General features: G+C 50.9%; 1 protein-coding gene across 7 annotated transcripts in view; it reads left to right on the forward strand.

Moving 5' to 3' along the window:
- Positions 1–787: 787 nt before the first annotated feature.
- Positions 788–27,505, forward strand: part of strbp (spermatid perinuclear RNA binding protein) — a 34,960-nt gene continuing 8,242 nt past the window's right edge. For 6 of the 7 annotated variants that reach the window (XM_084486233.1, XM_084486237.1, XM_084486234.1 and 3 more), the window contains exons 1-14: positions 788–961; positions 9,749–10,062; positions 11,801–11,969; positions 12,772–13,072; positions 16,955–17,076; positions 17,847–17,942; positions 18,996–19,107; positions 20,016–20,113; positions 21,400–21,505; positions 22,310–22,393; positions 23,798–24,006; positions 25,253–25,405; positions 25,926–26,060; positions 27,250–27,390. In XM_084486233.1, coding sequence (XP_084342359.1) covers positions 959–961; positions 9,749–10,062; positions 11,801–11,969; positions 12,772–13,072; positions 16,955–17,076; positions 17,847–17,942; positions 18,996–19,107; positions 20,016–20,113; positions 21,400–21,505; positions 22,310–22,393; positions 23,798–24,006; positions 25,253–25,405; positions 25,926–26,060; positions 27,250–27,390 — 2,043 coding nt within the window. In that variant the 5' untranslated portion in view covers positions 788–958. The remainder of the gene's footprint in view (positions 962–9,748; positions 10,063–11,800; positions 11,970–12,771; positions 13,073–16,954; positions 17,077–17,846; positions 17,943–18,995; positions 19,108–20,015; positions 20,114–21,399; positions 21,506–22,309; positions 22,394–23,797; positions 24,007–25,252; positions 25,406–25,925; positions 26,061–27,249; positions 27,391–27,505) is intronic. The other variant, XM_084486236.1, reaches the window with a different exon arrangement.

The raw sequence follows: 27,505 nt of genomic DNA on the forward strand, positions 1-27,505 counted from the left end.
AAATGTCAGTGGTCTGCTCTTAAGTGCAGCCAGATGTGTCTGTGTACTGTCAGCGGCGGCGCTGTTGACGTTACGTGTTGTGAACAGGAGCATTGTGTCTGTCCTAATCAGGGCTCAAGCCGGTTTGTTCCTATACACACACCAGCTAGGGTGGATCGCTCTTCCTGGGTTTCCTTTTGGGCTCTGGAGAGGAACAGTGGAAAACGTGTTTGGAAATATGTGTTTGAGTGTGTGTGTGTGTGTGAGGGCCAGTGCCAGGACTCAATTAACAACAGGTTGACGCGTGTTGAGTCTGTAGACAGACTCGGGAGGCTGTTCATTTGTGACTCTTTCAACGCTGTGAAGGTAAATATGTCCACGGATGTTTGGTGACCACTTTTTCCCGTTCCTCATCTGAAATGCAACATGTTTAAAACTGTGTGACATGAAGCAATAGTCGATGAGTATCACTGGGAAAGACCAGTTTTCTGTTTATTTCCCATCCGTTGGCCCCCTGCCAGATCATGTCATGAATGTGTGTGTGTGTGTGTGTGTTGGGCTTTACATGGGTGTACCCCGTGTACCCCAATACCCTATTAACCCTGCGTACCCGGTCTTGGTGCTGAAAAAAACCACATTCTTAACCACAACTTTTCATAATGTTTCAATGTCTTCTTTAAGCTATCCTCAAAGAAGCAGTAAATTCTGTGTGAATATTCTCTCTTTCTCTTTCTCTTTCTCCTCTTCTTCTTCTTCTTCCTCTTTCTCTAGACCCTGGTCCTGGAGCAGAGGGGCTGAATGACAGAGCAGCACATGTGGAGGGCTAGCAGGCCGACCGCCACGTCCTGACCCCCGACCGCTGAAGGCCCCCCCCCCCTCCCCCCCTCCCCCCTCCCCCCGACCCCTACACGCACAGAGTGACCTCCGCAGTGGGTGTCACGGTAACGGAATAGCAAGGAACCACCGCCCCTCCGCAGGCATGGTGAGTCACTTGTGTGTGTGTGTGTGTGTGTTTTGTTGGGTGTGTGTGTGTGTGTGTGTGTGTCCAAGCTCAAGAGTATTATCCCCAACTGTGTCTGTGAACACTTTTGCCAGACTGGATGTTGTGATGGTTCAATTAGATAACCTTCTCTATACAAGACGTGTGTGTGTGTGTGTGTGTGTGTGTGTGTGTGTGTGTGTGTGTGTGTGTGTGTGTGTGTGTGTGTGTGTGTGTGTGTGTGTGTGTGTGTGTGTGTGTGAACGAGATAACTGGTAGGAGTGGCTGCAGACAGGAGTGTAGATTGTGTGGTGAGGAGAGAGGAGAGAGGCGGCGCGAGGCCTGTAGAGAAGCTTATCTGCAGGGAGAGGAGGGCTGAGAGGCCAGGGCGGAGGAACTAAAGGAGGTCAAAGGAGGAGGAGGAGGAGAAAGGGTCGAGGAAATAATACATTTGTTATGACGGAAAGAAATCATAATCATGATGGGAAAAATAAGGAGTTGACGTGGCTTCTTGCTGGTGTTCACTGTGTTGATGAAATGGTACTGTACAGGATAATGGACAGGTTAATATGCCACAGGGTAATAGAGTGGTTAATTCACACACATGGTTATGGCTGTCAGAATGAAATCCCATTGCGAAGGGCCCGTCCTGTTATTGGGCAGCGCACAGGCGAGATGAAGCGGTCTGACGGAGGAGGTGACAGGAACGGATGAGGAGAGACATTGAGGAGGAGGAGGAGGAGGAGGAGGAAAAAGAATAGAAGAAGTAGATGAGGATGAAGAGGGGGGGGGAAAAAGGAGCCGACGGAAATAAATTGGAGGACCAGGGATACAAGGCAGGGAGGGCGAGGGAGAGAAAGGGGGATGAGGGATCGGCAGAGAGAGAGGTTAGGAACAAGATGGCGGGGAACGCAGACAAGGAATTGATTAATGGTGTTGGCTTGTGAGGTTGGGTACAGATGCTCTGTGGGGAGGGAGGGGGAGGGGGATCATAAGATGAATTATTAAAAACTAGAACGAGAGAAGGAAGGAGGGAGGAGGACCATGAGGCTCTGAGGAGAGGCGGAGGGAGGGAGGGAGGGAGGAGGGGAGAACAATAAGTACATAAGGTAGAGACGGGGGAGGGGGAGGAGCTAAGTGTTGGACTGGGCAGAGCAGGGTACGGTGCCGGGCTCATAAATTATCCAGCCTAATGAGGGTGTTTTTGTCACATAAGGTGTGTGTGTGTGTGTGTGTGTGTGTGTGTGTGTGTGTGTGTGTGTGTGTGTGTGTGTGTGTGTGTGTGTGTGTGTGTGTGTGTGTGTGTGTGTGTGTGTGTGTGTGTGTGTGTTCTCTCAAAGGGAGCGAGTGCACTTTAGTCAGACCTTTGCTGCTTTAATGCAGAGAAGCACACGATGACCTTGCCAGGATGCTACACTCACACACCCCTCAATCAGCCCACCACACACACACACACACACACACACACACTCCTCCTGTATTGACCTTCTGTTGTATATCCTTTTTAACTGGCTCTGTCCCTTGTTTCATTGCGGAGTGACACACACACACACACACACACACACTGTTGTACTGTATGTACCTACTTGCATGGTTCTTTAATATGGCTTGATGTGAAATGGATGCCACCTTGAATTAAACGTATGTCGGCATATTAAAACTTTAACTGCACTTGCAGGCAGTATTTCTCTGCTGGCAAGCGCCATAATAAAGCCTGTGAGGAGAAAACCTTCTATTGAGCACACATATAAAACACGTCGAACTGCCTTTGCCCTCGTGCTCGCCAAAGCGTTTTCCTGCTCACTAGGAAATCTTTTCTCATGGCGCGTAGGGTTTTCTTTTTGGCGCTAAGTGGGCGGAGCCAGCCACAGTCGTTGTTATCCCTGAATGCGATATGCCCCATGTTGCCAAACACCACTTGAAGTGCTTGGATGATTTCTCGGGTAACATGAAGCGAGCTGACATTTAACCAAGAGTCTGTTCAAGAGCTGACGTCTCAGGTGCTTGGGAGAACTGTAAAGCACAGTGTTGCACCTCAGGCAGGCTTGCAGTTGTTAGCTAGACATAACGCTATGCCATTCATGAATACAAGTAGGGTCATCAGACACAGTGAGCCACAGCCCGCCCTGAAGAATGGCATTGCTTCTTGAGTGTAGAGATATGTCAACAGATCAGGAAATATAAACGGAAAAAACATGCTGATCACGTTGGAATACTGCATTGGCTCGCCTTAGGGTAACGTTGTTGTTTAGTCAATGACGTCCAATAAATCCCTGCTGTCTCTGTATTTCTATGTTTTTATATATTTTTATATATTTTCATACTGCATACTGCTGTTAGTTGGGCCATTTGTCTTGTGTTTTTCACCATTGGTTGGTAGTTCAGTGGCCAGCGTGCTTATAAGGTTGGTTTGGGCAGGGGCTTCTGAATATGTGATTTCCTTGGATTTTGGCACAAGGGATTATAACATCTGATCCTGAGTATTAATGAAATATATATTAGTAAAAATAGAGAAAAAATTTTACTTGCGCTTTTTGGCTGTGTGTGTGTGTGTGTGTGTGTGTGTGTGTGTGTGTGTGTGTGTGTGTGTGTGTGTGTGTGTGTGTGTGTGTGTGTGTGTGTGTGTGTGTGTGTGTGTGTGTGTGTGTGTGTGTGGCAGGGAGAATAAATCATGGCATGTGCGCAAGGCCTTATTTTGGAATGTGTTCCTAAAGTTTCATTCTTTTACTGGCCCACTGTGGCATAATTACCTCCCTACAATATACGCTTTTGCTCTTTTCAAGTCGGTTCTGTTCCACGCTGCTCTGATAATTCTGCACCATTATCTTTTTTCTCTTTTTTTTCCTTTATTTCTGCTCCACTTTTCCTTCTCCACTCCTCTGCCGTATTATTCTAATGGGGTTCATGTTCCAACTGCTCTGTTGTTCTCCTCTACTCCGTCGCGCTGCTCTATGGACCCTTACTCTACGCTGTGATTCTGGTTAACAAGACTGAAACACCGCGGTGTCAGCCGCCCTGCTTTCAGAGTTCAGCGCTGCAGAGGGAGAGTGTGAACCTTGTGTGTGCTCTACAGTGCATTTGTGTAGGCCAGAGGACCGAGGACACGGACGGACAGATTTTCCCCTGGTCCCTCTCAGGCTCGGTCGTCACGGCTCGGCTTGTTTTCAATCCAACAGGCTGTGAAGCACACGTGCCCACTAATAAGTGGCATAGGCTTATTGGCCTAATCATTTGTTTAGTCCACTTGTGTGTTCGCTTGGACCCTTTCTAGTTGTCTTTGTTTTTGTTCAATATTTCAATCATACATTCGGTGCCAGTCAAAAGTCCCCTATGTCCGCGCTTTGATACGACGAGCTAACGACATGCTTATTAGATGCATAACAAACAACCCCAGCCGTAATGTGGCGGCTGGGGACGTGGTCTTTGGAGGATGATGGAGGAGGTCTTTAAAGAGATGTCCAAGTTGCTGTTAGGCGTCAAGTAGGGGGAGGGGGGTGGGCAGCTGCGCTGAGACAACCAACCAGGCACGACCTTGTTGTGTCTCTCCGGTACCTCCCCGAGGTGATGGAAGGAGATGGATCTGGGAGTGGCCGGGCGATGGCAGGTGTGCTCCCTGCGTGGGGGCTGGTGTAAAAGGGGGAGGGTGGTGGTGGTGGTGGTGGAGGCTGCAGGCTGCACAATGTAAAGGATGCACGGGCAAAGCTTGGTGCACATGAATCAAAGGATTAATATTTAATGCAGCCCCCCCCCCCCCCCCCCCCACCGGCCCACTTGAATGTTACAGGAGAGTGGGCATTTATATTCATTTATTATTCATCAATTTATCTCCTTCCACTTCTAATTTTTTACTCGGTTAGTGTTATTCCTTTAACTCGCCCCTCCCCGCCTCGTGAGCTTGCGTCCGGGCGATCGGGGCGAGAGGGAGTCGTGCCTCACTCGCGTGTTCACGTCTATAACCAATAGTGGGGTTGCTGCAAAGCCTCGGGTTGAGAAGGGGGGGAGCGGGCGCAGATGGTTATGCAAAAGTGGAGGGCTGAGCTGTTGATTCGGTGCCTGAGAGAAGCACGTCTGTGTGTGGCGAGGGGGGGGGGGGGGGGGGGGCGACGGAAGCGGCGTCCCCGTGGAGAGGCAGCACGGCAGCGGTGTCGACTCAGGGTAATCACACATCGGGCCGGGGCCTTGCGTTCCCCCCCCCTCCCCTCCCCGGTTTGGGACTGTTTGGGAGCAGGGTCCCTAGGTGTGGATGTACTTGTGTTTCATTTGTGAACGCTCGCTTGAGCGTTTACGTAACATTGGTCTCCCTGTCTGAGGATGAATAGGGTGTGTGTGTGTGTGTCTGTGTGTGTGTGTGTGTCTGTGTGGGGGGGGGGGGGGGTTAAAAAACAGCTAAAAACATTTGCACACACACAGATGTTGTGTGGTCGGGAGAAAGTGTGAAATCGTGTGGTTGGTTGGTTGTTTTGTAGATTTTGTACAAATCTGTATCCCATATGTTGTTTTATTGACACAGAAAGCGCTCAAGTTGGCTATATATAAAATGTACAAGACTGAAGGGTGTTGATTGTGGTTTTGTTCACAGTGACCAATGGTGCTATAGCTGCAGTACTGAGCTCGGACGGTAAACACGCCCACAGCCAGGTTTATTTATGTAACCCCTAACAGTTGGTTTAAGAGGCGTCTACGATTGTGCCTGCCTAGCAAGGGAAATCATTCAGTGCCTTTCAAAAGTGAGCTCTGCTCTTTCTCGAGTTTGACTCCAATTTCTCTCAGCAGGCTAAACATTCAAAAGGTTTCTTCTTCCACAAAGAACAGTATTTCAGGTGAATCTGTCGTGTTAGATGGACCATTTTCTTCCTCTAAATCCCCCCCCCCCCCTTCCCTCAGACCGTAGCAGGCTACCATATTATTTCTGCTCACACAAATAGCCCTCCATGACCACCTCGCTCTCCGTGTGATGTTTTTGCATCGCTGCGTGTGTGCGTCTCCCTCCATGTTGAGCCTGTAATGGTTGACTGTCAGGATGTCTGCGCGCCGGACTGCTTCCGTGCCGGCGGGATCTCAGGAAGAGGAACAACAATACTGTGCAGCTTTGTCGCGGTGGTGGCGGCGTCACGAGGTACAGGAACCTGCTGATGTCTGCCACCGACGAGCCTCTGGTGTCGCCTGGTTTTGCATGAATAAAGCACAGGATGGTCTTATGAATTAGTACACACACACACACACACACACACACACACACACACACACACACACACACACACTCCCCATTAGTGAGGCAGAGATGAGAGGGAATGACTGATGAACCTATTTTGCATTCACTCACTCACTGCCAGCTGAGTGAGTGCGCATCGCTCTCCTCACGTTGGCGTGTCACAGCGGCTTCAAGGGCACTGTGGCACGGCGTCGTCACGCTAGTCCCGCCGCCCGGGTCCGTGGCGCTGGTCACACTTCAGAGCAGGTAACGCGCGCTCGACCGCGCCCGCCAGGCGAGCAGGACGCTGCAATCCCGTTCAGAAGGGAAGCCGCACCGCCCGCCGTACGCAAGCTCGCGCAACCCCCAACCTCAATGTCAAGTGACTCAGGAATGAATTTGCACTGTGCACCGGGTCACGGATGGCAACGCTACGGCGAAAGGGGATTCGGTTGTGTTATCGTTGTGATTTTTGCCACAAGTCGAAAATCCAAAATTGCGACTTGGTGCCGTGGCGGTGGTGTCCTCGGCGTTATAAACACGTCGGGTTTATAAGCCCCCGACCTGTGCGTTTCACCTGACACGATGACAGGATGACATCGTGGAGAGATCCCCCCCGCGGTGGTTCCAGGAACGAGGTCCCTGTAATAACCAGCGCTTGCAGCGCGGGTTACAGGGCCAAGCAGTGGCGTATCGTTTCAGCGGCGGCGGCGCGTGCAACACTACCCCGACCCCCCCCCCCCCCCACCCCCACCCCCAACCCAGCTCCAAGAGGACCTGTCAAGGAGTCAGCTGTAACTGCTATGATTTAGATGTGGGACCCATCCCCCCCACACCCCCGGCCCTCCATAGATCTATAACGCTCACACTCACACACACACACACACACTCACGTTCTCTCTCTCTCTCTCTCACTCACACTCAGAAGCATTCGTTACAGCACACGGTTTATGGCAGAGGAAGCTCCTATTAGCAACGGCTCATAAAACCCGGCCAGTCGTCGCCTGTTAAGTAGCGCCACACACACACACACACACACACACACACACACGCACACACAGTCCCTTTACACCATAGCCCCTAATAGTACTTTATTTACAATGTCCCGGTCAACACAAACTCAGAACTGCCGATCGCTTCGATTAGAGTTGATCCTGTTCCTTTATACAAATTGCTTTTTTCGTTCATCCCCCTCAAATGACACCGGAGATGAATCCGATTTTACTTTTGACATGACATGGATCTATTTGGATTATATATCGTGGATTACAGAAGGCGGAGCGGGGCCATGAGCACAGAAATACAAGCAAAAACAGAGAGACCACCGCGTCATGCCGACGTCGACGAGAAAGGGGCGGGGCCTCCTCCACGCTGCCGTCACCTGGAGAAGGTTCAGCTGACTCCTTACTACCTGACACGACGTCATCCGCACATACACACACACACACACACAGTGGCGGGACGTCGCCCTTTAACTAACGCGATCGAGGGACACAAAACATGTACATGCACTCGTACGACGTACGACACGGTTTTCACAACGTGGGCGCGCGTTACGCAACACGGCATCCACCACACCGTCCGTCATTTGAAGTGCGGTGCAGCTGAATCAAATGAGGTTGTTTTTGACCCAGTAGTTCTGAAAGCCCTCATGACGCCGCTTTGCCCCCTGAGAGCAGCGCCGGTGGATCGCAGTCCATTAACTCGTATTCTGAGCGCTGTGCGATTGATTGAACTCAGACTTATTGCTCTCGCCATCTGAGACTGACAACGTTGCGTTTCATTCCCTTCCATTTTAACCATCGACCGTTGGATTATTTTTATTTTATTGTTCATTAAATATACACGTCAAAAGAGTGAAACACAATTCGTTACTTGGATGAATTACCAACGAGTTAATCGTTTTCGTTAAAAACCAGCTGGGCAACGCTAACATAACAGTCACCCCTGAAGCACCACTTATAAACTCTGTCTCTCTCGCTCTCGCTCTCTCCACTCCCCCTTGGTTACTATTCCCTCGTTATCTCTGTCTCTCTTCTCTTATCACAGACCCCAGTCTCTCTTTTTATCTCTCTCCCTCTGTCTCTCTTCTCTCTTTCTCAGACTACCCCAGTCTCTCTCTCTCCCCCTCTGTCTCTGTTCTCTCTCCCTGTCTCTCTCTCTCTGTCTCTCTCCCCCTCTGTCTCTGTCCCCCTCTGTCTCTGTTCTATCTCTCTCTCTGTCTCTCTCTCTGTCTCTCTCCCCCTCTGTCTCTGTTCTCTCTCTATCTCTCTCCCTCTGTCTCTCTCTCTTATCTTCCCTCTTCCAGTGCTTTCCCCTCTGCCTGTCTGTGTGTCTCTGTCCGTCTCTCGCTCCCTCTCTCTCCTGTGTGTGTGTGTGTGTGTGTGTGTGTGTGTGTGTGTGTGTGTGTGTGTGTGTGTGTGTGTGTGTGTGTGTGTGTGTGTGTGTGTGTGTGTGTGTGTGTGTGTGTGTGTGTGTGTGTGGCCTCACCGACGCTGTGTAGCTTCCGCATTGCGATACGATCAACCCCCATCAGAGTTTTACATCATAATCCCTTAGACATAGCCCACTACTGCCGTTTAAGGAATATAGATCATAAAAAAACTCCTGGCTCCATGCCTACGCTTTATATTTAACTTTTTTTTTCTGGCATATTTTTCTAGCCCTCCCTTTATTAGTATTCACCCTTCTCATCCCCCCGTTTCCTCCTTAATCTCATGGAGAGCAGCAGAGAGGAAGAAGCATATATTAACTATGGACCAGTTTACTGATTGAATTAGGGCAGCTGGTGTGTGTGTGTGTGTGTGTGTGTGTGTGTGTGTGTGTGTGTGTGTGTGTGTGTGTGTGTGTGTGTGTGTGTGTGTGTGTGTGTGTGTGTGTGTGTGTGTGTGTGTGTGTGTGTGTGTGTGTGTGTGTGCAAGAAGAGAGATATGTTTGGCTCATTGGATCTCACCTGCCCTGTGCCTATGAGCTGGTTGCCACGGCTGATGTAATTAAATGGGATCTGTCATGGAGGTTAAAATTGATCTCTTGATGATAAATGTGTCATTCACATGAGGGGTAATTTACACACACACCCACACCCCCCCCCAGTACAACAAGCATGTGCTGATCGGACCTTTCATCAGCGGTGACAACATGTGTGCCTGTTATTCTGTTATTATGTGTGCGTCGATACAATACACTGTATGCATCTTTGTATAATTGTGTGCATGTCTGTGCGGCGGTTGTTTTGGAGAACGCAACAGAGGCACGGCCGGGTCCCCGGTGGTTACACAGAGCGTCCCGCTGTGATTGATTAAAGCCTAATCCGTCACTGCAGTCCTCAAGAGTGCTGGCGTTGCGTCTCAGATGGAACTGGTGTTCTGCGCGTGTCTGTGCTTGTGCCCGTGTTGCTCCTTCCTGTTAAATGTCCCAAGTCCTGTTTGTTTTTATCCCCCATCTAACCGACGAAACAAAGAGCAAACCGACGAAGGACAAACAAGCTCTTGGTTGGACGTTTGGGATGTGAACGTGTTGTCCTATTGCGCCACATCACTGCCTCCCGGTGCTTCATCAGAGTCTCCCCCGTGTGTGTGTTGCTCCCCCCCCCCCCCCAGAGGTCCTTCCGTTCCTTCGGTAACGACGACCGCCATGTCATGGCAAAGCACTCCACCATCTACCCGTCCTCACACGACCTGGAGGCCGTCCAATCGCTGGTCTCGACCGTGGAGTGCGCCCTCAAGCAGGTCTCCGATTGGCTGGACGGGAGCAACAGTAACGGCGTCGGCGGCGTGGCGGCGAGCAGCCCGGCGGAGCCCGGCGCCAAGTCGGATAAGGACCCAGGGGACAAGGACCAAGGGGCCAAGGACACAGGGGACGAGCCCGGAGACAAGCCCGCAGACGGGGAGGAGGAAGAGGCAGACGGATACAGGTACGAAGCCCGTCGCCATGGCGATGGAGGGCATGATGGAGGGGGTGAATGGGGTGGTTTCGAAGGCGTGCTAAGAGGCAGGAGCGTTCAGCGCTAACCTTCCTCCGTTTCTGCCTGGTTAAAGAACTACTTAGCATATATGTAATTATTATATTTTGCTTTTCGTCAAAGGTTAAAGTATAGGCTTTATGCAAATTATGCATCACGTTTTATTTGTGCGTAAGTGTTTTGAATGTGTATTATTTTAGACACTGATCATTTTAGATGTGTTTGAACAAATAAACTGCTGCTGTGAAGATGCAGGGCAGGGCACAGGGCAGGTTTTAATATTTTTTTACTTTAAAAAAATATTTTCCAGACGATTAGAGTTTGAACCTTTTGCAGATGGTTAAGCAAGGAGCCTCATTCAATGCAGGAAACCAACTGCCTGAAAGATGAGTTGATTGCCACGAAGAACAAATGCATTCACAGTTGACTTGAAACCAGATGCATTATTAACTAAGTGGCACTCAACTCGTTAAAAGGAATATTTTTATGCCTTGATAACCTGAACGTCAATTCACTTAGAAGTCTACTGCACTGCCTGGTCAACAGAATATTCTGCATAGTAGACCCTCTTTGATTTCTCCAGATGAATGAAGTTAAGGACTGATATAACAAATAATGGACTGATATAACGAGTCATGACTGATATAACGAGTCATGACTGATATAACGAGCCATGAACTGATATAACGAGCCATAAACTGATATAACGAGCCATGGACTGTTATAATGAGCCATGGACTGTTATAACGAGTCAGGATGATATAACGAGCCAGGACTGATATAACGAGTCATGAACTGATATAGCGAGTCATGGACTGAAAAATAACGACTGATATAACGAGTCAGGATTGATATAACGAGTCATAGACTGATATAACGAGTCATGGACTGATATAACGACTGATATAACGAGTCATGGACTGATATAACGACTGATATAATGAGTCATGACTGATATAACGAGTCAGGACTGATATAACGAGCCATGAACTGATATAACGAGCCATGAACTGATATAACGAGCCAGGACTGATATAATGAGCCATGGACTGTTATAACGAGTCATGACTGATATAACGAGCCAGGACTGATATAACGAGCCAGGACTGATATAACGAGCCAGGACTGATATAACGACTGATATAACGAGCCATGAACTGATATAATGAGCCAGGACTGATATAACGAGCCAGGACTGATATAACGAGCCAGGACTGATATAACGAGTCATGACTGATATAACGAGCCATGAACTGATATAACGAGCCAGGACTGATATAACGAGTCATGACTGATATAACGAGCCATGAACTGATATAACGAGCCAGGACTGATATAACGAGCCAGGACTGATATAACAACTGATATAACGAGTCAGGACTGATATAACGAGTCATAGATTGATATAACGAGCCATGAACTGATATAACGAGTCAGGACTGATATAACGAGCTATGGACTGTTATAACGAGTCATGACTGATATAACGAGTCAGGACTGATATAACGAGCCATGAACTGATATAACGAGCCAGGACTGATATAACGAGCCAGGACTGATATAACGAGCCATGGACTGATATAACGAGCCAGGACTGATATAAGGAGCCAGGACTGATATAAGGCGTCCTGTTTTGATGAAGGCAGTCAGGGAGTGCTGCACCAGGGGCTGATGTGTGGTTCCTCCTCAGGGAGCCGGGCGGAGGCGGGTCCCTGTGTGGCGTGCTGAGGATCGGCCTGGTGGCCAAGGGGCTGCTCATCAAGGACGACATGGACCTGGAGCTGGTCCTCATGTGTAAAGACAAGCCCACCGAGACGCTGCTGGACACGGTCTGTCAGAACCTGCCCACACAGATACAGGTGAGGCACACACACACGCGCAGACACACACAGGCACACACACACGCACGCACACACACACGCACGCATGCACGCACACACACACACACACACGTCAGACGCATGCACGCACACACACTCTCAACTTTACATTATTTAATTATGCGTTACGTTTACATAAGCCTGCAATATAGATGGGTGCACATGCATCCCTACACACACACACACACACACACACACACACACACACACACACACACACATGCACCTTCATTATTGCACACACACCCTGATCGTTGCATGTCTACGTTGTGTTGCAGAGGATTAATAGTTTTATCGGCTTTCACATGAAGCGTTTTGTTTTAAAATCGTTTTTTAATCACCTCTATCACAGAGCGCCTGGTAATCTGGTTAAGAAATGCACGCAGAGTGTGCCTCGTTATTGTTTACCGCGATAATGGGTTTGTCTGTGTTTTGAAAAAACAACAACAAGGCTTGTCCTTTGAGTTCAGAAGAGCGAGAGAGCTGACGAGCGCTCGTGTCGTGAGAGCGTCGCTGACCACACGCGTTCCGCAGAGGCGTGAGGGGATCCTCCTGGAGAGGTCTTACAAGAGGTGGCTCTTTGAACGTCTGTGCTAGAGCACAGACGTGACGTATTGTTGGAATTCAAGGTGTGCTCAGACACCCTTAAAGGCTTCCACCGAGCCGCCGCTCCTCGGACGCGGGCGGCCACTGGTGCATTGTGCTTCGTGAGTCCAGAGCACAGCCTGGGTCCGCCGGCCGTCCTCTTGAAACCGTCCCCCTCTGTCTGACGCGTTGGCAGACGCTGTCGGACGGCACGTACGAGGTCACCAGCTCCCTCCCGGAGGCGGCCATCCTGGTGAGGACCACGACGGAGCCCAAGCTCACCCTGAAGATCACGCTCACCTCCCCCGCCATGAGGGACGAGGAGGAGGACGAGGAGGAGGAGGAGGAGGAAGGAGAGGAGGAGGAGCAGCAGGAGGAGGAGCAGCAGGAACAACAGCAGCAGCAGCAGCAACAACAACAGGAGAAGGAGCCGGAGGAGAAGGTCGTGATGGAGGAGAGAGTCGAGCAGGAGGAGAACAAGGAGGAGGATGTGCGAGGTAGGATCACAGTGTGGTAGAGCGACCAGCACGGTAATGTTTGTTTTTTTTTTCCGCCATTTTGTCGTATCCGCCGAACCGACCCCAGCTTTGTTCCCTTCAACGATTCCTTCTGTGAGATGTTGCCGTGTTACCGGGCGATGAGGCAGGGGCCGTGGTCCAGATTTCCTAACCACTAAACCTTTAGTTTCGGCCCCCTAGATCACGTCCAAACTCTCATTCCCAGTGGGAGTTGGGACCCCTCAGAGCCAAGAGTTTGCTCTCTATGTAAAGTACTGAGGCCTGCAGTATCTGAAGCGCTACCAATTATGCCGAGTTTATGGTTCCACATCGGTGCGACTTTAAATCGTCTGGGATCTTGCATGGCTTGTGAGTTCAAGCGTGTAAAAACCCTTTTAACGGACCGCAACAAATAAAGCATTTCTAATCATCTCTTTGATAAATGGATGGTTCACTCAGCGAGGAAAGGTATTCATGTGGTGAATGTGAGTCTATACATTCTTTCGAACCGCATTCATAAGCGTTAACAGAAATAATAGCCAACAATCAGCATTTGAAAACCTTTTAAGGAAAGATGCTCTCATTTCTGCAGAAGGCAGATGACCTAATCTGGAAGGTCATGAGAGGTGGGGGGGGGGGGGGGGGGTGGAGATAGAGAGCGAGCGAGTGAGTGTGAGAGAGAGAGAGAGAAAGGTGGGGGTACGTGGGCGGAGGCCAGAGCAATCAATAACAGCCACCCATCCATTGCGGTGGCTCCTGTCTGACTGGACACGCGGGTGTGGGAGAGCGATGAGAGATGGCGGCGAGGGTGAGCTGTAGATCAGGGCGAACGCTACAGCGTTATGGAGAGCCCTGCCGGCGGGGCCGCCATCAGGAACACCTGCAAGGACACTCTTCTTACTGCGAAGTGGAGACACACACACACACACACACACACACACACACACACACACACACACACACGCTATCAAGCACGCAAAGAAAGACACTCAAACATACACACACAATCAAGCACGCATTGAAGGACACGCATACACATACAGAATTTCGACCACGACAGGTCAAGGTCTGGCTGTACCCTTTGACGAATGCCCCTTTATCTCATTCAGGTGTCGGATTGGTCAGGATGTATGACCTACACAGGGTGGGGGGGGTGTGGGGGTGCGTGGGTGGTGTGATGGTGCCGGGGAATTGATCTCTTCAGTGGCAGCGTGACTAGTGACACGTTTAAGGCCCTCATAACTCAACTCACACTCCACACAGATTAGCACGTAGCCGCGCTTACACAAACACACACGCTGGCGTGCACGCTGCCATCACACGGCAACCCCAGTTTATCTGGCGCTGAACACCTGGTGGCTTCCATCGCTGCCCGCGTCACGCACCGCTTCACACGAGATTAGCTGGAAATGACTAGCTTTCCGCCAATGAGTGCTTGCTAATTGTACTTAATTAATAATAATGAATATTTAATAATACTTTAAGCAGACTGACACGCACGCACACACATGCACACAGACATGCACACACTGACATGCACACACACACACTGACATGCACACATTCTGTGACATGCAGTTACGACTAACAAATGCAGCCGGAGTCAGGCGAACGCTACTCATGTCAGGCGTGCAGATGTTTGACCTCTAATGTTTGGGTCAATAACATCCTCTTACTTGACACAGGGGGGATGGGGGGGGGCTCATCAATGTAATGATTAGCCGATGTCACGCGCTAATGTAATCATGCTATTGATTAGGCAAGCGACGTGGACACTACTTAGATAGACACACGGTGCTTCAGATTCTGAGCACAAAAAGAGGCTTCTCTCTGTGTGCCTTTCCTCGGCTAATATTAGAGCGGGTGGCTTTGATCGATCAGGAACGCGTAGGAGTGACAATCAGAGGTCACACGAAGTGAACCGCAGGGGACGTTTTCTCTAAACACGAACGAGCGACGACTCAAAGCAGGGGACGGATGCAGAGGCGCTGCGGTAATGAAAAAGAGACGAGCAGAGAGAGCGAGAGAGAGAGAGAGAGCGCGAGGGCTGGTGGTGTTCGTGTCTGTGCGGGTGTGTGTGTGTGTGTGCGTGTAATAGCCCACTAGATGTACAGCTGGGACCATTCTGACAGGCTTAAACACACCAATATAAATCTCTATCTCTCTCCATCTCTCTCCCTCTGCAATATACATCTCTCTTTCTCTCCATCTCTTCTCTCTACCGCTACATTTTAAATCTATCTCCCCATCTCTTTTCTCTCCCTCTACCATATTAATCTGAGAGAGGGAATCTTATATTGTGCTCATGTCCTGATAAACAAAGAGATCAGGCGTGAGGAATGCTCTAATCAGGTTACCGTGCAGTTGGCATTTCTGCTTAATATATACATGGGAAGGAGGTTTACCTTTCACGGGCAGTAGGGTTTTTTGTCTGTGCTTCACCTCCTGATAGTCCCTCACATAACATACCCGTCTCTGGATATCACCCTTTTAACCGCACTCCTAATGATTTATGAGTGATTATGTATCCCACCACATATCCTGGTAAGACCCGCCCACCACCGTGCTGTGATTGGCTGGCGACGCGCTGCTTACTAAATGTAACTTGGTAACCCTAGGTTAGGGCTAGGTTAGCGATGGGTCTCGGCAGGACCTGCGATGGGATCCATAATTACACGTGATGTGTATAATCAGGTTTGATTGAGCTTGCCTTGCATACCATGGCGTTTTAGTTTTTTAACTGTCCACTGGCACATGCGCCAACTCCACCCGCCTGAGCTGTTGGAAGGCATAAAATCAAACGCCTCTCGACACAGGGAACGCTCTGTGGTGGTCAGCACCGTGCTCTGACCTCAGCCCTTCCTCCACACCCCCCTCCCCCCCCCCACTCCCCCGGAGTGTAAGGGTCTCAGGACCGGCTCGCTGTCCGACATTTTCTTGCCAGTTCTACTTCAAGAGCGCTTGGTTCTTTCGCTTTTTCGACCACACAGACCCTCTGCCCCCCCCTTTTTATTTTTTATTTTCGTTTCGTTCCAACCGCTGCCCGTCCCATTGGCCGCCGACGGGCCTGTCGAATCAAGCGTGTCTTAAGTAGAGCCGAAGGACAAAGAAAATACCACAAAAAAAAAAAAAAAAAAAAACATCTCGTATTTTGACCCGTCGTCTCCGGACAGGACCGTCAAAATGACCGAGAGATCCTCTTCAAATACACGAGGAGGGGCCGCTGGACGACTCCCTCGGTATTTGTTTTGTGTTGTTTTTCCAGAGGGGGCCGTCGGTGCTCCCCATCCCACAAAGACCTCCCGCCCCCCCCCCACCCCCACCCCCCGCCCAAACCCCCTCTCCTCCCCCAATCGCTTTTTTCCCCGTACAGATTTGCATTCGACAGCGTAAAATATTCAGACGACTACCTTTCGTATCAACGCAGGGAGAACATTATTTGTCGTATCTTGATGCCCAGTTCTAAATAAAATAAAACAAAAAACAAAGAACTATCGACATACTAGCATACGTTTTACTGCAATCTGTACAGGGGTAAAAAGACCCAACTTTATGGCATGGAAAGCACCCATGTATGTCCGTGTGCGTGTATGTACGGTGAACTCACACGCTGACGCTCATGCTAACGTGATGGCCTACATTCACACACACACACACACACACACCCACACACACTCAGACACACTCGCACACATGCACACACACGTACACACACACACACACGCAGACACACACACACACAGTCACCCGGTGTCTGTGTGTGTCTGTCTGTCTGTGTGTGTGTGTGTGTGTGTGCGCGTGTGTGCAGGTGTGTGTGTGCGTGCGTGTGCGTTGGTGCTGTGTTTCTGTTCTTTACATTGGGTTGTTATTGTTTTGTGGCAGTGTTGAGCGCTGCAGCGCAGAGAGTGAAGGCTGAGGAGGAGAAACAGGAGGAGGGGGAGTCTCTGGACAGGCACACGTGTCTGTTGGCCCTGGCAGCCCTGCGACACACCAAGTGGTTCCAGGTCGGCGCCCGCTCACTTCCTGTCTTCCTGCCCCGGTGCTCGTTGTAGCCTGACCATGTAGCCTGGAAGAGGAGCCGGCCCCCTCATTGGCCCCGCTGCAGCCAATGAGGGGGCCGGGATCGTCGAGTGTAGTCAACGAAGCGAGTGGGAATGCATAATTTAGTCCAAAAGTCACTCAGCAGTTAGATTTGGTCGTAAATTTATATATATATATATATATATATAAACCAAATATGCATTCTAGCCAGGTTCTAAGCCTTAATTGATTAATCCAATTTGCAAATGAATAGTATATTTGATAATAGACGGACCATAGCGTACCTGTAGGACCTCTTCACGGACACATCGTAAGGCTACAAAAGCAATAGTGGCACAATCATTATGTTGTTTTTGTTTTTGTTTTTTTGCTATTATGAGAACCTGCCTGCAGTCTATGTAAATAACCCCCCCCCCCTCCCCTTCCCTTGTCCTATTCATCTTTACCCATGTAGCCCCCCCCTCCCCCCCCCCCCCCCTTCCCACTACTCACAACATCTACTGCTTAGAACTGCTAGTCGAGGTGTGTTGACAATATTGTGCGTGTGTCATAGGCCACAGATGAAAAGAGTGCAAAACAACACCCAGAGCGCCCAGCGGGACTCTTAGACAGATGCCTGACTGAGCCGCTGTATGAGTGACGGCGCGCCGTGAGCCGCGATCGAGCCGCGTCGCCGTGTCGTTTGTTCACTCGGTGCGTCTTGTCCCTCCTCCTCCTCCTCCCGCTCCTCCAGGCCAGGGTGAACGGACTCAAGTCCTGCGTCATCGTGCTGCGGATCCTGCGGGACATGTGCAACAGACACGCCGTGTGGGCGCCGCTCAGAGGATGGGTGAGACTGCTCCTCCGCCCCCCCCCCCCACCCCCCTCCCCCCTCACGCCCGGAGGACCTGCTCCGTCTAGTGCCGCCTGAGACGCTCTAGTGCCGCCTGAGACGCTCTAGTGCCGCCTGAGACGCTCTAGTGCCGCCTGAGACGCTCTAGTGCCGCCTGAGACGCTCTAGTGCCGCCTGAGACGCTCTAGTGCCGCCTGAGACGCTCTAGTGCCGCCTGAGACGCTCTAGTGCTACCTAGCACAGGCAGGCTAGTGCTACCTAGAGCAGTCAGTTTAGTGCTCTGGCTAGCACAGGCAGGCTAGTGCTACCTAACAGTCAGGCTAGTGCTACCTAGCATAGTCAGGCTAGTGCTAGCTAGAGCAGTCATTTTAGTGCTACCTAGAGCAGTCAGGCTAGTGCTCTGGATAGCACAGGCAGGCTAGTGCTACCTAACAGTCAGGCTAGTGCTACCTAGAGCAGTCAGGCTAGTGCTCTGGATAGCACAGGCAGGCTAGTGCTACCTAGAGCAGGCAGGCTAGTGCTACCTAGCATAGTCAGGCTAGTGCTAGCTAGAGCAGTCATTTTAGTGCTGCCTAGAGCAGTCAGTTTAGTGCTACCTAGCACAGGCAGGCTAGTGCTATCATAGTCTAATGCTAAAAAGCAGTCAGTCTTGTCCTACATCTGGTTTTCAGATGACGACGCCTTCTGAAAGAACAACAAATCTCACCGTTGTGATCACTGACTTACAATGAGATCAACCTGTGACATGTTTGGCAATGCTGTATGTGTTGTTGTTGCAGTTGTTGAGTTGTGCTTACAGAGTTTTATGTTGTAGCATCAAAATGCTGCAAAAATAAATCCTTATTACACAGTTCTCTCGTGAATGCATTCTGTCGAGAGTGCTTACACACAGTGCACACTAAGCATTATTCAGAACATTTGTGTGTATGTGTGTGTGTGTGTGTGTGTGTGTGTGTGTGTGTGTGTGTGTGTGTGTGTGTGTGTGTGTGTGTGTGTGTGTGTGTGTGTGTGTGTGTGTGTGTGTGTGTGTGTGTGTGTGTGTGTGTGTAGCCCCTGGAGCTCATCTGTGAGAAGGCTATCGCCACCTGCAACAGACCCCTGGGAGCGGGCGAGGCCCTGCGCAGAGTGATGGAGTGTCTGGCCTCTGGCATCCTACTACCAGGTACATATCAACACACATCCTACTACCAGGTACACATCCTACTACCAGGTACACATCCAACACACATCCTACTACCAGGTACACATCAACACACATCCTACTACCAGGTACACATCCAACACATCCTACTACCAGGTACACATCCAACACACATCCTACTACCAGGTACACATCAACACACATCCTACTACCAGGTACGCATCCAACACACATCCTACTACCAGGTACACATCAACACACATCCTACTACCAGGTACACATCCAACACACACATCCTACTACCAGGTACACATCCAACACACATCCTACTACCAGGTACACATCCAACACACATCCTACTACCAGGTACACATCCAACACACATCCTACTACCAGGTACACATCAACACACATCCTACTACCAGGTACACATCCTACTACCAGGTACGCATCCAACACACATCCTACTACCAGGTACACATCCAACACACATCCTGCTACCAGGTACACATCAAACACACACACACACACACACACATCCTGCTACCAGGTACACATCCAACACACACACACACACACACACACACACACACACACACACACACACACACACACACACACACACACACACACACACACACACACACACACACACACACACAAATCCTGCTACCAGGTACACATCCAAAACACACACACTGCCTACTACCAGGTACACATCCAACAAACACACTCACTCACACACTGCGGCACTAAGGCTAAGAGCAGAGAGCATGTGATTGATATATGGCCGGCGGGCCTGTTTGATGCCCTCGTCCGATTCACCGCTCCTCCTTAAACTGCGCCGGCGGTCCTTAACGGGCCAATGGGCTGTGGCGAGGGCTGATCACGAGGGTCTGGTTGTGCTCTGCCCCCCCCACCCCCCCCAGGCGGTCCGGGACTACACGACCCGTGTGAGAAGGAGCCCGCGGACGCCCTGGCCCACATGACGGACCAACAGGCCCAGGCCGTGACCCACAGTGCCCAGGTAGCACCCCCGGACGCACAAAACCAAATAACAACACACACACACGTACACACACACACACACACACACACACACACACACACACACACACACACACACACACACACAGCAGGACTCAGGTTTTGCATCCTAATGATCGGTGTGGGAAACCGTGGCCACTGTGACCCGCCATCCATCTCTTACTGATACCCTGGTGAGTGTGTGTGTGTGCGCGTGTGTGTGTGCGCACGCACACCGGCCTGTATATGTGTGTGCGGTTCTGTGTGTGTGTGTGTGTGTGTGTGTGTGTGTGTGTGTGTGTGTGTGTGTGTGTGTGTACACCCGCCTATATGTGTGTGAGTGCACAGGAATATGTGTGTGTGTGTGTGTGTGCAGGCCCGTGGGAGTGCACAGGAGTGTGTGTGTATGTGCGCGCGGCCCTGTGTGTGCGTGTGTGTGCCTCCTCTGAGCTGCATGGCTCAGTAAATCCCGCCGTCCATTCCCTTTGAAAGCAGGCGGAGCGCGACTAGAATGTCAATGGGGATAATTGTATTGCGGCAGATCCATGGGAAGATGAGGAGAGGGAGCAGTGTTCAGCCAGTGACCTAACCCCCCCCCCGCCCCCACCATATCAATATGGGGCAGTTCACCTTTCTAATTATCCTCACTTAAGTGTTTTCCTCCACCCCCCCCCCCCTCCTCGAAAACGGAGGGTAATGTGTTGCTGCTTCCTTATGGAAGCGTCAGCTGGAATGTCTCTGGGTTTATTCAGCGAGGAGCACGGTGTGTGTGTGTGTGTGTGTGTGTGTGTGTGTGTGTGTGTGTGTGTGTGTGTGTGTGTGTGTGTGTGTGTGTGTGTGTGTGTGTGTGTGTGTGTGTGTGTGTGTGTGTGTGTGTGTGTGTGGCGTCCCAATTTGACAGAGCCTCTTCATAAGCGAGGGTTTTGTTGTGGTTTATTCACAACGTTTCAAGTGCCTGCAGCAACACAACCAAGTAGAGGAATACAGACCCCCCCCCCCCCCCCCCCCCCCCCGGTTGAAAAACAACTCTGCTTCAGGGTTTGACGTTAGAATGTCTCCTTCGTTTTTCTTCAAACTGGAGAGAAGAGAACGTCATCCGCAACCGATTAAAATGTCATCCTTAACAATGCATTGGGGACGCATAGAGATACATGTTATCTCTATGGAATAAGATTCTGAAAGTGTGTGTGTGTGTGTGTGTGTGTGTGTGTGTGTGTGTGTGTGTGTGTGTGTGTGTGTGTGTGTGTGTGTGTGTGTGTGTGTGTGTGTGTGTCTCTCTTCCCACAGCATGCGTTGAGACTCATGGCCTTCGGACAGATCTACAAAGTGCTGGAGATGGACCCCCTTCCCTCAAGTAAACCGTCCCAGAAATACCCTTGGTCTGACAAAGAAGGTGTATAGAGCTGTCTGTGTGTCTGTCCGTCCCGGCTCCCCTGTCTTGTCCGTCCAGCCTTCCTCTGTTCGCCCCCCTGTCCATCTCTACGTTGACCCGCCCCCGTCTCCCTGTCTACCTTGACCTCTGACCTTGGGAGTGTTCCCCATCTGTTAATGTCTTCCTCTCGCCCCGGCTCTTCCCTCCCTCCCTGTCTACTTAGCATTCTGACCGCCGTCTCTCCTCCTGGCCGCCTGTCGGCTAACCTGCCTCCAGTCTGTGCGCAGCACTATATTCCGTTCCCTGTCCCCGTGTCTCCTCGTGTTCCTCCGCATTCTCAGTCCTAACACACTCCGCTGTCAAGTGCAGCCCCGTTCTTCTCTCTCTGTGTGTCTCTTCTAACAGACATTCTGGCTGGCTGTTGACCATTGACTCACCGTTTCCCCCCCCCCCTCTTTCTCTCCCTCTCCCCACCCTCTCTCCTCTCACCCCCTCTATGTCTCTCTCCTCTCTCCCCACCCTCGCTCCCCTCACCTCCTCTCTCTCTCTCCCCTCCCCTCTCTCTCTCTCTCTCCTCTCTCCCCACCCTCGTTCCCCTCACCTCCTCTCTCTCTCTCTCTCCTCCCCCATCTCCCTCCCTTCTCTCTCTCTCTCTCCTCTCTCCCCACCCTCGTTCCCCTCACCTCCTCTCTCTCTCTCTCTCTCCCCTCTCCCCCATCTCTCTCTCCCCTCTCCCCCATCTCTCTCTCCTCTCTCCCCCATCTCCCTCCCTTCTCTCTCTCTCTCCTCTCCCCCCTCTCGCTCTCCCCCCTCTCCCCCCTCTAGGTTCAGGTCTGAAGCGACCATACGAGGATGGTGCGATGGAAGACAGAGACCTGATCAAGAAGATGAAGAGGAATCTGAGGAAAGGTAGAGGAACCGGGGGAGGAGGGGGAGAAAATAAGAAAGCTGAGATACTGTAAATCAATACACGGATCCATTTGAAATTCACAATTCGATGAGATGGATTGGGGAAATGTGCCAGCATATTTCACATTGATTTGTGAGCGTTGCCTCGTCATATTTCCCATGTGACAGCCATTTATTGAAAGTTGAAAGTCACCTAAAATCGTCAAAGTGTCTACTTCAGGAAGATGCATGGGCTTTTTTTTAGCAGATGGAGATTAAATTCTCCCTGCATCAGGCAGAAAGGGTAGGGTTATTAATGGATCAGCGGCATGCACAGAAACGCATCTTTGTATTCTCAAGTGTACATAAAAGGTGACTATAGTTGTGTATAGACTATAGTAATGTATTTGATATACATATACAGCATGGGGGCAGTATGGTGTCATGGCAAGGGGGCTCAACTCCCAGCCCAAAGGTTCTGGGTTCGATCCCCAATGTGTGAAGTCTACCTACTTACCAACAACCCCTACCTGCTCCTCAAAGACGCGTTTCTAAAATAAGTGGCCTGCTTTGAACACAAGTGTCCACTAAATGACTCTTTGGGCATACTGAGGAGCAACATGCTAATAGCTAAATGTTCTTCTCTGTGACCTTATGGAGGGGATCATCAACAGAAGTCAACAGGATCTAGAATCGAGGGGTTATGAGTGGTTTCAGACGGACAGGTTTGTGTATTAAAGGCGTTCTGAGTCTTATAATACAGGTAGCCTCTCTCTCTCTCTCTCTCTCTCTCTCTCTCTCTCTCTCTCTCTCTCTCTCTCTCTCTCTCTCTCTCTCTCTCCTCTCTCCTCTCTCCTCTCTCCATGGGGGTTCTCTCCTCCCCTAGAGGCAGATCAATGCTATTGATCCCTAGTGTTTTAGTAAGCCATCCACACTGCCGTCCGCACCGCTCATCCCCCACTGGCAGGAGACGCGGCGAGCGCACACAGAGACGGAGCGCAGTGATTGGTCAATCGCAAGCCAATAGAAACCGAGTGAGACGAGGTTCTGAGAAATGAACTTTGGTCACCGTTGACTTTATAAGAGCCCTGCGTAGTCTTCCTATGAACACGACGTCGTTTGTCTGCCTGTGAACGTTGCGTTCTTAGTCTTTCTATTGACGTTATGTAGTTTGTCTGCCTGTGAGCTCTCAGGGGAGATCCAACTGCAATGTGGCGCCTTTGTTTGTACACAAGCAGACACACAGTGAACATTGTGTCATCTTTCAGCTGAGGCAGAGAGATTCACTGAATGGCCAACAATTCCCGCTTTGATGAGAAAGATTAGCATGGTCAAATATTTATCTCTCTCCCTCTCCCCCTCCCTCTCCCCCTCCCTCCCTCCCTCTCTCTCCCTCTCTCCCTCTCCCCCTCCCTCCCTCCCCAGTCCTGGACAGCAAGGCGATAGAGTCCAACCAGCCCATGAACGCCCTGATGCGTCTGAACCAGATCCGGCCGGGGCTGCAGTACCGGCTGCTGTCCCAGTCGGGCCCGGTGCACGCGCCGCTCTTCACCATGTCGGTGGACCTGGACGGCGCCGTGCACCAGGCCTCGGGCTCCTCCAAGAAGACCGCCAAGCTGCACGTCGCCGTCAAGGTACAAGGGGGCTGTCTGTGTGTGTGTGTGTGTGTGTGTGTGTGTGGGTGGGTGGGTGTGTGTGTGTCCGGGCAGTATATTAGTGCATGCCCTGGTGAAGCCCATTAACTGTTATTAAGGCCTACGCAAATGACTTGATATTGAGTGTGTGTGTGTGTGTGTGGTAGGGGGAGTGTGTATTTTACTCCCAGCCCAAGGGTGCTGGGTTTGAAACCTCGGATGTCCGCAGTCTGACCAGTACACGCCCTTGAACACGATGACTCACCCCCCCTGCCTGTTCCTTCAGAACTAAATCAGCTGAAATAATTCACTGCTTTATTTTAGACCAGTAGATAAATCTTTCAATATTAACTTGATTCATATGCACTGCCCACCGTTTAATTTTAATCCATTTATTTAGATTTCATAAAATGAATAAAGATGGTTTGAATGTGTGTGTGTGCGTGCATGTTGGTGCAGGAAGAGATGGAGGTGGGCAAAGCCATGTAATCCCAGAGCGCCTGTGAACAGAGGGGCTCACCAGAGCACAGAGCCAACATAATCCCCCCTCGCCCAATTCCTATAGAAGGCTTTCTCTCTTTTCCCTTTTCTTTCTCTTTCTCTTCTTCCACCTTTTATTTTCTCAGTTTCTTGCCTTGTTTCCGCCTCTTCCCTCCCTTTCTCTCTTTCTCTGTTTATCTCATCTCACTCAAAACGCTCCCATCTCGAGGTGTATGCTTCACTGGGCGGTACATATTCATCCTCTTAGGACCCAAAGCTCGGCCATCCCTGTCAAGCCCCGGCTCTCGGCCGCTCACATCTGTGGACATTTAGCGTCCGGCGGTGGAGCCGGCCTCCCAGTGAGGCCGGTGCACAATCAGACGCGGGGCGATCGATATCGGAGCAACTACTCTAACAAGCTCTGCACCGCCGCCCCCCAAAACAACAGAGTCACGAGTGTTGAGCAGCTGCAGGACGAGGGAAAACAAGGAGAAAACAAGAGGAACAAGGCTTGCTGTTGTTGTTATCAAGTACTTGATGGGCAAAGTGCTGATTAACCAGCGTGTTTACGAGCCACGCGCTCCTGAAACATACGCTAACGTTATAAGACGGGCGTACCGCTGTGGTGCCACAGCCCGACGTGGTACATCTGTACATCTGCAGAAGCATCTGGTCCCCCCCCGGTGGCGTCCTCACGGAGCCCCAGAAAAAGGGTGTAAACACTAGCCCGGGACGGCGTTATAAACCGTGAAACCCTCTCTCCCAGGTGCTGCAGGCCATGGGCTACCCCACGGGCTTCGACTCGGACCTCGACCCCATGAGTTCGGACGAGCGGTCGGACGGCGAGGGCAAGAGCGAGACGACGGCCAATGCCGGCGGCCACCCGACGCACTCCTCGGACAGCTCCAACACGCTGGAGGTGGGTGGCGCTTCGTTTCGGGATATCGCGTCCAGAGCAGCAGCGACGCCAGTGGCCCTGGGTCGTTGTGATTGGTCCTCTGAGCATGTCTCGCTCGTGTCATGTGATGCAGAACCGCATATATAATCTGTGTTGACCTTTTCTTGTCATTGTCATTTTTTTTTGAATGAGACATTAATTGGATTTGTGTTATTATTTTCATTGACATGCATTTGTGTATTTAATATATATTACATAACATACATGCTCTTGGTCATTCGGGCAAAAATGTAGATGGAATGTTGGTTGGTCCTTCGTGATGTAATTGGTCTGTGGACATGTGACTAAACACGGCAGCCACAGACCTGACCAAAACCTGCTCTGCCCGACGACAACACTGTTAGCCTTGCCACGCTAGCTGGGATTTTAGCCAACGTTGTTGAGCTAAACAGGCTAGAGACACACCCTAGCGGGCTTTGCTGAACACGCTAGCAGGACTAGCTCCATTGGGGTGCTGATGCTGCGAGCGCTCCCCCCGTAGGTGAGGACCCAGGGCCCCATCCTGACGGCCAGCGGGAAGAACCCCGTCATGGAGCTGAACGAGAAGAGACGCGGCCTCAAGTACGAGCTCATCTCCGAGAGCGGCGGCAGCCACGACAAGCGCTTTGTGATGGAGGTCAGAGGGACGGGACACGCACGCACGCACGCACGCACACACATACACATACACATACACGTACACGCACGCACATACACACACACACAATCCAATACGAGAGCTTTGTGATGGAGGTCAGAGGTCATCACACACACATTACCACAAGAGTCCCCCAGACGTGAACAAAGGCAGCCCGTTAAAACTACAAATTGAGGGATATTAAAAAGCTATTACACTCACACTCTCTCACACACACACTCTCACACGCACGCACGCACGCACGCACGCACGCACGCACGCACGCACGCACGCACGCACGCACGCACGCACACACACACACACACACACACACACACACACACACACACACACACACACACACACACACACACACACACACACACACACACACACACACACACACACACACAGGAGGTCTAAACAAAGGGCTAAATCAGAGGTCTGGGCGATCTGGTCTCACTGTGGGAGCGGTGTGTCCTCATCCACGCCTCACTGCTCCGTTGCTCTGCTGATTGATTAGAAGGCCTGGCTGACAGCAGGGTGCCGCTAAACAAGCTGTCTTGTTCGTCCCGGCTGAGTGACTGACTGGCTAACTGGCTGGCTGGCTGGCTGGCTGGGTGGGGCCGGCTGAGCCGTGGTTGAATATCAAACGGGAGAAGGTTCCAGAAGATGTGTGTGTGTGTGTGTGCGGGCGCGCTGGGATTGAACGGAGCGGTCATGCAAAAATAATCAGCACATCCTTTATGCCGGCGTATTCAATAAAGCACATTAGCGGGGATAAATGAATGCGCTAATCAGGAACGCGACTCCTATTCACACGTGTTCTTTGGCTGGATGTCCAATGTGGGGTTGGCTTATTTGGTGCGCCATTAAGAATAGATTAGGCATATCACGAGATCAATGAAGGCCTCGCTGACGTGTGTGTAGTGTGTGTAGTGTGTGTGTGTGTGTGTGTGTGTGTGTGTGTGTGTGTGTGTGTGTGTGTGTGTGTGTGTGTGTGTGTGTGTGTGTGTGTGTGTGTGTGTGTGTGTGTGTGTGTGTGTGTGTGTGTGTGTGAACCCTTATCATTGTAGGCCTTGTTCCACCTGTACACTCTCAATATTTCTTCCCAAAATGTTTGGATCTTTTTCTCCTTGTCTCTGTTAACTCTGGGTCCAGATAAAAGCGTTTCGATGTGTGTTTCCAGGTGGAGGTGGACGGGCAGAAGTTCCGCGGGGCGGGGCCCAACAAGAAGGTGGCCAAGGCCAGCGCCGCCCTGGCCGCCCTGGAGAAGCTGTTCTCCGGACCCAACGCCGCCGCCAACAAGAAGAAAAAGCCCCTACCTCAGGTAGACCCACACACACACACTCACACACTCACACTCACACACTCTCACAAGTACAGGATATATACGCTACTGTAACCGCGGAGCACAGCACCGTTTACATAAACCAAATGAATAA

This window comes from Micromesistius poutassou (assembly GCF_964030765.1).
Source record: "Micromesistius poutassou genome assembly, chromosome: 22".
Classification (NCBI taxonomy): Eukaryota; Metazoa; Chordata; class Actinopteri; order Gadiformes; family Gadidae; genus Micromesistius; species Micromesistius poutassou.